Here is an 11,438-nt window from a genome sequence, read left to right on the forward strand (position 1 = left end):
AAAGGGGGGGAGGGGGAGGGGGTGGTGCAATGACGGGCTTGTCTTTATGACGCGTGGCAACATGGGATCAAAGACTTGACCATGACTACCGTCGTGATTTAAAAAAATATACATTTCAGTTTTAATGAAACATGTACAAACCTCCTGTACAAAAAAAACCTCGAAAAGTGGCATCACTGTACATTACTGTCACCTTATTACAACATTAGAAACCGCAGCTAGCTCGACTATGCTAGCTAGTTAGCCCATGACGTCGCACGTTGCTGGCCGTAAACATTTGCCAACCTTTCATCTGTGGGGTAACACTTATTGTCGCCTACGTGTTTTGCATGCGACATGTGAGTGTATACATTTACATTTTAACTATTTAAAGTGTCGTTCGATTCGCTCTGTGTTTTCATTACTGGACGGCGGCGCTGTTAATGGAAATCTGTGGGGGGTGGTCTGGGCTGCAATATACTCACGCCCCACTTTGGATTTCTCAACTGTCAACTGGGAATCCGGAGAAATCTAGAGAAAAGCAGTGATGTCACTGCGGAACCACCGCACGGGACGGGCCAGACTCAACCGGCCGGGGAGAAGAATAATGTAAAGTGGCAGCAGGACCATGTCACCAGAGGTAAAATTAAATGCTCTCCTATTGTGATTGTGACAACCATGCAAATGTTGTTGTTGTTGTTGTAGTACAGTCCCACGCCTCCATAGATCCCAGCAAAATTTGATTTCGGGGCCTGCACCTTTTTGCCAAAAATGTAGTTTTTACTACCTAAAATGTTTAAAACTCTCCAAGTACCACCAACATGATATTAAATGCAGTAGCATAGTCGGCCTAGGCGTTCCTGTCAAAAACAAGGAAGACGTTTTACTACAGGGGTGTCCAAATTTATTATCCCATTGGCGGATACAATTTTACTTAAAAATATCCACCATTATGCTTTTTTACGGGACGAAATCCCGAGAGGTTCTCGAGTGTGTGAAACAGCTTCTCTTGTCCTAAAAAAAAATCAACTTCAATGCATAAATGGAAGAGGATTCCTTCATAACACATTTATATTGAACATACATAAATAGATGCAATGTCAAAGTTTAATAAACCGCGTTAGGTACCTGTCACATTTTTGGTCTTGTGGAAAGCAGCTCGGTTTTCTTTTCAGATGTCACAGAGAATGCAGACCCATGAAGTCATACCTCCTCCTAATCATCCTCCACCTAAATCGCCTGATCATTCATATGGAGATGACCGACAGCCACTGGATGATGGAAGGTTTGTTGAGAATTTTTTTTTTTTTTAAACAAAAAAGATTTGCAATAGATGCTAATCGCCAAGCTAATTATTTTATCCAGCACCTTCTTGATATCCTTGCCATTTTATTTTTGTAGGCTTTTTGGGTCGCAGGAAGACGTCACCAAAGTCAAGTCCGACCTGGACAATGCCCACGGCTGCATAAAACTCTTACTTACCCAAGTAAGTTGACGGCTACCGGTTGTACGAGTTGTATATGTTGTCACTGAGTCCCCTCAAACACTTGTTGTAGGTGGCCGAGAGGGACAAAGAGATCGATAATCTGAATCATTCACTTCATGGACCTCGTGACGCCATCTCTTTGGAGGCTCAGAACAACACCGATAAGAAACTGATCGCCTATCTTACCCTTCAGGTCAAGTGTGGGGCACGCATATTGCCTTTCTTTTTCAACTGATTTTTAAAATGGGATATAAATGGCAGCGTTTTCTTCACCGCTCTGAGCCAAGGCTCACGTTTGACGTGAGCAAAAATTTCCCCGCACGCCAACACACATAAGTGTCTCAAACTCTACTGAAATGATGACATCAACTCAATTTACTCGCAAATGTACTTTTATTTGATTGGTAATTCACAATCTGATGCTTTAATTGGCCTAAAGCTAAAGGAGGGAGGAGTAATTGCGTTCTCATGTTTTTTTCTTTTTTTATTTTACATTGGCACACTAATCACCACATGATTGGTTGGCATTCATTTAAATAATCCCGCATACTTTATTTGCCAATTATTTCATCACGCAGATCGAGTTCTTGCAAGAGAGTAACAAGACGCTGGAGCAGAAGCTGGAGGGACTGCAGCACAAGTCCTCCGCCGAAGTGGCCGACCTCTCCCTGAAGAACATCGAACTGTGTCGAGAGCTGACGCACAAGAACGACATCATGAAGCAGACCAAGATGGACAAGAAGCGAGTGCTGGATATCGCTTACCGCAACTTGTCCGCTTCCAAAGTGAGAATACAAAAAAAAAAAAAACAACATGAAGCAGGTGACAAGATCAGTTTTTGTTTTTGTCCACGCTGTCTCCGCAGGAAATCATTATAAGTCAACAGGAAGTCATTAAAGATTTAGAAGATAATCTTGTAAAAATACGAGCGGTAAGTTGCTGTATACACTGTGTTGAAAAGTTAAGAATAAAAAAGTTGTGACTCGTTTAATGATATCGAACCAATAATAAAATACTTCCACCTGTTGTGTTTTTGTCTTCCCAGGAGCCTCCGGAGACAAGTTCAAGTAGTTTAAATGAACTGGATCGGATTATTGACCTGGAAAATGCCGTCCAGAAGGTAAGTCTGATTGTTTCAACTCATTTAAGACCAAGATACAGTTGTGGTTACACTTGTGACAAAAGAGGAAGTATCCAATCCAGTGTGTGTGCGTGTGTGTTCTGTGTTGAAGCTGGAGCGGGAGAGGCTGGAGCTGCGTTCGCAGCTCTCGGTGCTGAGGGATGGCAAGTGGGCCACGGAGCCGCGGTGGGACTTCCAGCCGGCCGAGCGGCTTCGGGATGCAGAGAAGGAGGCGGCGGCGGCGGCGGCGGCGGCGGCGGCGGCGGCAACAAAGCGGAGGAGAGCAGCTCGTGCGCTAAGGTTTGTTCGTAAAAATAAGATGCCCGATCTGATCTGGTAACAATGTGCCGTCTCAAATACAAATTTACCACAGTGGTGCTAACGTAATGCGTCTTTACAATTTAACACTGATAGGAGCATTGCTATTTCTATTTCCATTCGTGCTTCTGGAATATTTTGGTGTCTTTTTTTCCTCTCAGACAACTGCAGGGGGCGCCAAACAGCCGCGAGATGGCTGTGACTGACCTTCCAAAACAGCTGGACGACTCCCAAGAAAGTATTGTTAAAGAGAACATGAGGTTGCAAGATGACCTGACCACACTGACCAGAGAGAACCAAGTAATAATAATCATCTGTGGATTCCTTTTCTTCTTTTTATGTTCATTTTTTTTTTTTTTTTTTTTTTCTACTTGCCATAGCACCAAGTTGTATTTTCTCTCGCTTCGTCAAGGCCGCGCACGCTGGGATGGAGCTGGTCTTGCGTGAGCGGGATGAGCTCAAGCTGAGCATGCACTCTTACGTCAGTGCAATGTACAGGATCGAGGACCTGCTGAGGACAAAGGCAAGGAAAATGAAAGCGGCATGTCGTGATGAGCGGATAATCCCCACACTTTTAAGACCAAGTGATTCATCACCGAACTCCAAAAAAGAGACGAATCCACTGGGGGTGGCAGCTGACTTTGATGCGTCAACCGCAGGATCAGGAGAATTTCGAGCTGGTGGAACGCCTGCAAGCGGCCCACTCGGAACTGCAAGAGCGGGAGCGGAGCCTGCAGCAGGTGGAGGACCTCGTCGGCGCCATCGGGGCGGAGTTGCGCAAGGCCCAGGAAGGGCCGGCCGCTCTCCTCTCCGACCTGGCCTGCGTCCGGGAGCTCTGCGCCAGACTGGACACGGACAAGGAGCTCGTCGCGTGTGAGCTCACATCCAAAAACTTGGAGCTCGACATAGTGAGTACACCTGGGCCACTACGGGGGAAGGGAAAAAAAATTGGATTATATTTAGGGCAAAGTTAAAGCATTAACTATGGAGATTAATTTAAATTAGCAATTAACTCAGTTTTATTCACATCCTGTAGTAGCTGGGGAATCCGTCGCAAAGACGGCCCATTATGTAGTTGTACTTTAAAAAGTTGCTCGACAGCTCATTGGAGAAATCCATAATAATTTGCGCACTTTGCTAAGCCAAATTCAAATACCATATTAGTTGTACGTCTTTGGTGTATCGTTAAACAGTTTTTTCCGGGAAAAGAATCGTATTCAAGGATCAAAGAAAGCTATAAGAACAGTCTTTGAATCAAAATATACTTTTGTTTTTTTTTCCACATGAATTTCACGATTTTACTCAAGTAAATATCGGTTCCAAATTTTGTTTAAAAAAAAAAAAAAAAAAGTTGCTGAAAAATACGATTAATCGCGATCAATAATGGAGAATTTTGCGATTAATGAGTTTTAAAAAAATGTAATCGCTTGACAGAACTAATTATTTCAATTGATATTGAAATCACGATTAATGAACACGACTATTCATTGAGTTCAAACCGCGCGAGAACATTGCGGTCCAATTGTGTTCTCCAGGTTAAAAAGCAACTGGAGAGCGAGAAGGCGACCGTGCACAACCTGGAGACGCTGCTGGCCACCGCTCTTCAGAAGGTCAGCGACAGAGAGGCCAAGCTAAGGGCGCTACGAGACAGGCTCACCGCCCCAGCTGAGAATATGACGTAAGGCAAACTCGTTTGCCCGTTAAATGTGTCGATGCGGTTCACATCGCCGATTGGTAAGTTGGGTAGCGGAGGCATATTTCCTCATTTGGGGGCCATTCACATCAGCACTGACAAAACCGTTCTTTTGTAATCTGTTACAATCATCTGACAGCTCAAATGACATAATATGAATGTTTTTAGTAAAGAGTGTGAATAATAATATTCGTCAAGTAAAAAGTGTGAATTTGTGAAAAATCCTCATTTCGTGAGCTGGATCAAATTCTTCTTGAGGATTATTACCTAACAAGTGAATTATCACAATGCTGTGTTATAAACTGTAATTCGGGGGTGTCCAAACTTTTCATTTCAGAAAAATGAAAAGATGCAAGGACCGCTTTGAAATTCTTTGACTTTCATTTATTTAAACACACTGAAATCCATCATATTATTTTCACATATTTATATTATATTTTCATATTATATATTCTGATTACTGCTAGATAACAGCTTTATGTTAAAGGCGATGAGGCAAATAGTTTAGAATTTTCACGATTTTGTGATGGGCCGAGCCTGTATTCAACTGGATACGAACGATATGGTTTGAAGCAAAGGAAACAAAATGTTTAATTTCGAATGGCCGCTAACGTTTTGCTCCGTGCCAGCGGCGACTGCAACCCTGCAAGAGAGGCGAGCAATCTTCAAGTACCTCAACGACAGACGGAGACGAACGACCGACCGAACGCGAGATCGCCCGGCGAGCAGTGAGTTACGTGGCCAATCTCTCAGTTGAACTTGTAACACATCAAGGAGATACATTTTTTTTTTTTGTTCCACAATTTAAAACAGCTCCCAAGTGTCTGGTTGTACGATATTTGTCAAAACAACGCAAGGATCAAATTACAGCACACACGCTGAAATTAGCCTGTCTCACGCATATAAGACAACGTACACACACCCGCTTCCACGTAAATTTGGCTTTCATTTCAGGGGTGAGCAAAACATCCATTAAAAGTATGCATTTGACTTTCACTTGTGGAGGCAGCACTTCATTTGCAAGCCGCTGAGTTCAAACTTGTCAATTAGTGTGCAAATGGCGCATTCAGAGGACATCATTTTACTATCCATTTTCCTTAATCCATTTTCACTGCCAGGTGTTTTCAGACCTTCTTTTACCCTAACGTTTGAAAAAATTTGAAAAAAAATACGAGTGAATTCCTGGGATTGAATGGCTGGACTGTGAAAAGTCAATTTGTCAATGGCAGTGAATGAGTTAACTGTGTACAAAGTGGGATTACATCAGCGAAACACCCCCCCCGTACCACAAGATTATTCATTCTCATCCAACAATACATGAGCTTTCGGGGTTCATTCTAAATATATACTCAAGAAATACCCCTTATAGTTAAATAAAAAACTAAAGCTAATACTAAAACCGATAACATCCAGACAAAGCATTTTCGAACAAATTAAAATGAACAAACCTGCTCTAAAAAGAAATGAACTTAAAAAAAAAAAAAAAAACGATTCTAACCCTGCTGGTATTTTGTCATCCTTTCAGACATGTGAGCTTCAGGGACTGACTTGCAGTGAGCCGACCTCAAGACCGCCTTCCCAAAATGATGCTTTAGAGCTGCTGACTGGAGCGGACTACATTAGCCGAGCCCTCCCTCACTGGACCTTAAAAGAGGCTTGTCTTCATTGTCAGTCATTATTTTTTTTGCTTCTTCCATAAGACGGCAGCGGCAACGCCTACTAGGACTTGGCTTTCCATTCAAATCGGGAAAATGTCGACTAGTTGCCGTAGACACCAGTGCATTTTCTTACCACTAGATCTATTTACTACATGGTTCCCTTTTTTTATGAATTATTTATTTTTAGATTCCCCAGCCTATATGAGCTCTCCCATCTTTGAAATGTTTCCATGTAGTACTCGAATTTTTGTGGTTGCTTACTGATAACGCTAACAGAAAGAACATAGTCAAAAAAATGGTAAAAAAAAAAAAAGTGCGGGTGAATTAAGTATTCGACCCCAGTACAACTCAGCCGGAATTTTGGCTCCAACGGTATGTCTGGGGTACATTTACAGGCATGCCTTAAATTTGCCAGTGAGTATCAATTAAAAAAGTCATTTAAAAAAAAAAAAAACATTTTGAGAGGGATAAAAATTAGTACGTTTGCCAGTAAAAAATGAAACACACGGCCTCGAACGCGTTTTAACCTCCTGCAGATGTTCTTGTTTTTTCTTCTATACAATACTATTTACGATAGTTTTATTTATATAGCGCATTTCATAACAGCTAGAGCTGTAACAAAGCACTTTACAAACAATACAATAAATAAAAGAACAATAAAAGGCTGTGATGCACGTATTAATAAATATAGATATGAATAATATGAAATAAAAAATATATTGTGTTCACGCACACAACGGCGCATAACGCCTGTTTTTGTTTTGTTTTGTTTTTTTACTGTGCTATGCTGCGCGCGTCTGTGAAAATACCAGAACCCAGTCCAGCCCACCCATGCGCAGATATCCGTCGCGCCGCGCACTACACCTGCGCTGGTCGCGAAAATCAAGCGCATTACATGTCTCAACCCTGTGCCTGGCAACACCAGATTCTAACAGGTTTTGCTTAGTTATCTTTTTTGTTTTTGTGTACTTCTTTTTGACAGATATTCTGCCTCCTACCATAATCAGTAAACCAGAAACATTTGTTAAACTGTTGATTTAAATTCATTGCAAGTGCTTAAAATTCAACAGGGGATGAAAATCATTATTTCCCCTCACTTTATACCTCTAACATGGACGCTGAGTGGAAATAATCCACAACGTGCTGACATTGTGTTTGGCGTGGGTTCAGCCGGCTAAATAAAAGTCACGAGACGGCTCAGGTAAAAATGTGAACAGTCTTTATAGAAAAGTAGAAAAATAGAGTACAATACAAATGTACAGAAGACCAGACATGAGATGGGGGGTACATTTGTAATTGTGGCCACAATAAAGTAAAAATGTGCGCACAACATTTATGACCGCAAAATGAGTATACCTGTCTGTCTTTAAGTAACAATGACACCCTGTATATATTGTAATATAAAACATATTACTTTGGTACCATCTTGTGGCATCATCAAGCCAAGAAATATGTTGAAGTGAGTCGGGCAACTTCATGTCGCGCTTTGCTGCAATATTGTGGCATTTATTTTAGCATACGGCGCTCGGATCTCGAATTTTGTCTCGTGTCAGTTCAACATTTGATATGAACCTGTGGCTGGAAAGCTAAGAGCAGAGAGTCTCTGTGGCCAAAAATGAATGGGGCGATCGATCAATGCCCCTCACAAAATATCCACACCTTATTCTCGCCCATTTCCTCTTCTTTGTGGCCATCTGCTTTTTCCTTGACAATCGCGCCATGTTTTTATGGTTCATCAAAAAAAAAAAACATGATGTAGCAAGGGCGCAAACAATGGCCACAATTCCCTTGTCAAGTCTGGGCCTCTGTACGAATTAGTCTTTGAATTAAACTAATCCAGGTCACTTTTTTTTTTTTTTTAATGCCGGCAGTGCTGAGCGGTCGTGTTGGGGAGCGGATATGCGAAGAGGGAGAAGTCTAAAATGTACTTTGGCAGCAGCTCCCTCAGGAGCTTCTGCGGCAGGCTGCACAAGTAGTAGTGAAGCGTCTCCGCCGTGACGGGTTTGTACCACGACTGCCGCGCCGGGAAGCCGACATGTGGCGGCGCCCCGACGCTGCGCAGGACAAAGTCGGCGTCCCGCTCCAGGTGCTCGTAGGATCCGATGAAGTCGTAGCGCAGCGCGCACGGCTGGCACAGGTTGTACATGGGCATCCAGTGCTCGTTCATACGCTCGGCGTCCTCGTCCAGAAGGTAGCGGACGAACTCGGCGAACGTGACGTCGTCGCCGGCCGCCCGCGAGCTTTTGCCGCCGCGGCTTTTGCGGTAGCGCTTGACGATCTCCGCGCCGTACTTGCGCTGGTACGACTCGATCTCGCCAAACTTGTTCCTGTAGGCGGACAGCAGGCGCTCCATGGGCTCGCGCACGAACATGAACTTGAAGTAGTGCTGCAGCCGGTAGCGGATCCCCTCCGGCTTGAGCGAGGACAGAAAAGTCAGGTCGTTGCGGTGGTCCATCTTGATTTTGACGTCCACGCTCTCCAGCGCGCCGCCCAGCACCTTCAGCACGCGCTTCCAGTTGGAGCAGGCCACCTTGGGCACGTAGCAGTACAGGAAGCGGTACTCGTCGTTGACCAGCACGTGCTGCAGCAGCGTCTTCCTCTGCTGCGGCGTCAGCGACCACAGGCTGCGCGGCATGTTCTTCTGGCTGCACATGGACGTCATGGTCCGGTTTCGGATGTCCTGGAGGATCTGGATGGGGCGGCAAAGGAAAAGGTGAGCATTACGCATAGATTACAGGTGAGGATTTTGAGCATCCTCAAAGGGCCGGAGTGCTGGTGCTTGATGTCAGTATTTTACCATCCTCTGCTTTGCTTTGTTAGTCAGGTCATTATGTAACCAAAGGTATGGGAACATGTTTTGAGTCCAGTGGGTTGATTTCACTACTGACAAGTTATCAAAATGGGTATTGTACATAACTGACCGTAAAATGTATTATTACTTAGCTGTACCTTTACTAAAGTACAACATGGGAGTACATTAGTCACTGCTGGTACTGTGTCTAATTGACTGTAAAATCCATCTTTACTTGAGAGTTCGGTGTCCTTTTTTCCTTTTACAAAGTACAGGAGTTGGAGCAGTAACTGTATTTGTACTAGAGTACAAAGAGTGACTATTTTGTCACATCTGGTTTTGTGTATGATTATCAGTAGGAAAAAAATCATTTTTACTTTTGTACTTTAGAGCCTGACTTTTTTACTTAGAAAGTCAAAAATGTTACTTTTGCCCTCTCTGGTTATGTAGGCCTACCTGCGAAGCGCCATCGGAAGCCCCGCGGGTGGCCTCCAGCCCTTACCTGCGACTCCACGTCCTCGGCTGCCCGCTCCCCTTGGCCCGCGTGCCGGCCGACAGTTAGCCTCCTGCTTCCCCGGGGCGGAGGTGTCTCCACGCCGCTGAGCATTCCTTTCTCGATCATGAGCAGCAGGCCTCCAGATGCGACGATCACCAGAAACGTCAACACGGACGGCAGCACCGCGGTGGAATGACGGCGCGCCGCCGAGCCCGAGCTCCGAAAGTCGGGGGTCCGAACGCCGCCCCCGCCGCTTCTCTTTACGGAGTCCGACCTTCGAGGAGCCATCGCCGGGCGTCCGACCCGCTAACTAGGCGCCTCAGGAACTTGGTTCTGGAAGAAACGGCTCAGCCAACAAAAATCGATGGATGCGTTACCTACCACGTACCCATAGTTAACTTTTTGTCCAGACAACATCCGCGCGTAGCGTTTCCTGTCAGATTTTCACAATACAATGCCCAGTTCACTGGGAAACAACGGACCCTAAAACCGAGAGAGAAAAAAAGATATCCGGTTGGACATTTCAGAATAAAATACTGTTTAAAGTATAAACTCAATGAAAAAGGGGGTTGCCCCCTCAAACAGAAATTGCAAAGTTTTTAAAAGTATTGAAGAAAATAATTCCGGATACACCCCACCTCTTGGTTGAAGTCAGCTGTGTACGGTTTCTATTTTTATTTGCAACAATACCTACATTCATTGAAAATGACGTTCCCAAGTGTGCACATTGAAAAATCAAAGGCCCGCATTTTGTGCATTTGTTTTGTATGCCGTATATACTACTTCTCAGAGTTTTTAAAGTAATCAGGTGCTGTTGAACTCTAAGTATTCCAGCTATGTTGATCGCTTTTACATTCTGACCCCTCCCCTAAAGCCTATTAGCATGATTTGAGAAGACCAGACCCCAATGTTAATCCACAGGCGGCAGCACTTGCAACACGAATAATGTTTTTGATTTACGTTTATCGAATTCATAGTCTGCGTAGAACAAAAGCAAATTACGCTATGAACATCATAGAAAACAATTATAGAGCACATTATAGAATACATTATAGAACAAACAAAAATAGTAGACAGAAATAAAGATCAATAATGACTTAGTGAAAGATCTTTACATTGTTGCCTTTGAGTTTAATAACTTTTTTATCCATGCTGTACAAGACATACCGGAAACGTTTTATCCGCCTAATCAGGAAGATACACTAAGCCAGTTTTTAATATAACAGAATTGACCAATGTAGAAGTAGGTAGCCAACACTGTTAGCTCATTCAACACCTCCAGAGCTAAAGATGATTTCACCTTGATGTCAGCTTTTTAAAAGTACTTAAGGACACACTGACGCAGCCAATCACACACATGGTGAATGAAGCCATTAAAAATTCAGGGGTCCCAGATGGGTTAAAATAGGTGTGGTCTTTCCAACCTTCAAAGCAGGAGACAGAAATTCTTTTTTTTTAAATAATAAAAGAATTAATGACCAATGAACATATGACCAGTAGTCTAAAAAAAATAATGAAAAATGGATTGTTAAATATTTACAAATAAAGTGCCAACAGCTATACATCCCATGCAATTCCGTGTGCTCCTGAAAAAAAAAACATTTATGTCGGTGCTGTATTCTTAGACATGGTAACAAAGCATTTCACACTGTTGACCATAGAATTCTTTTTTCAAAATCAACTCATTTCTAAATGTCAGAACAAGCTAAACTGGATGAAAGTGAATATCATTAACCGGATACAGCGTTTTGTGGTCAATATTGTCAAATCGCCCAACCTTGAGTGTCCAGCAGGGGTCCTCCAAGGCTGCATACTTGGACCAGTTCTTTTTTTTCACTCTGTTTAAATGGTTTTCCGGACCAATACAAAAAATACTCTTATACAAATGTATGTCAAC

At 43.3% G+C, this 11,438-nt stretch overlaps 2 protein-coding genes across 3 annotated transcripts; one reads left to right on the top strand and one right to left on the bottom strand.

Annotated features, from left to right (window-relative positions):
* Positions 1-31: 31 nt before the first annotated feature.
* On the top strand, positions 32-7,283 carry LOC147138822 (uncharacterized). 2 transcript variants are annotated; one of them, XM_086046728.1, is made up of 14 exons: positions 32-619; positions 1,155-1,264; positions 1,381-1,465; positions 1,536-1,658; positions 2,044-2,250; positions 2,331-2,396; positions 2,511-2,585; positions 2,698-2,885; positions 3,065-3,203; positions 3,316-3,426; positions 3,563-3,811; positions 4,439-4,581; positions 5,226-5,324; positions 6,122-7,283. In XM_086046728.1, the coding sequence occupies exons 1-14, from the start codon at positions 608-610 to the stop codon at positions 6,141-6,143; spliced, it is 1,629 nt and encodes a 542-aa protein (XP_085902854.1). In that variant the 5' UTR covers positions 32-607; the 3' UTR covers positions 6,144-7,283. The 2 variants fall into 2 exon arrangements, with proteins under 2 accessions (XP_085902854.1, XP_085902855.1); XM_086046729.1 differs by lacking the exon at positions 6,122-7,283 and having other exon boundaries at positions 5,226-5,328.
* Positions 7,284-7,456: 173 nt separating this feature from the next.
* On the bottom strand, positions 7,457-10,642 carry chst14 (carbohydrate (N-acetylgalactosamine 4-0) sulfotransferase 14). Its single transcript, XM_086046731.1, has 2 exons — positions 9,548-10,642; positions 7,457-8,943 (listed from the first exon to the last, which is right to left on the bottom strand). The coding sequence occupies exons 1-2, from the start codon at positions 9,827-9,829 to the stop codon at positions 8,113-8,115; spliced, it is 1,113 nt and encodes a 370-aa protein (XP_085902857.1). The 5' UTR covers positions 9,830-10,642; the 3' UTR covers positions 7,457-8,112.
* Positions 10,643-11,438: the final 796 nt, after the last annotated feature.

This window comes from Filicampus tigris, chromosome 12 (genome assembly GCF_054856515.1).
Source record: "Filicampus tigris isolate MCC_2025a chromosome 12, RoL_Ftig_1.0, whole genome shotgun sequence".
Lineage (NCBI taxonomy): Eukaryota > Metazoa > Chordata > Actinopteri > Syngnathiformes > Syngnathidae > Filicampus > Filicampus tigris.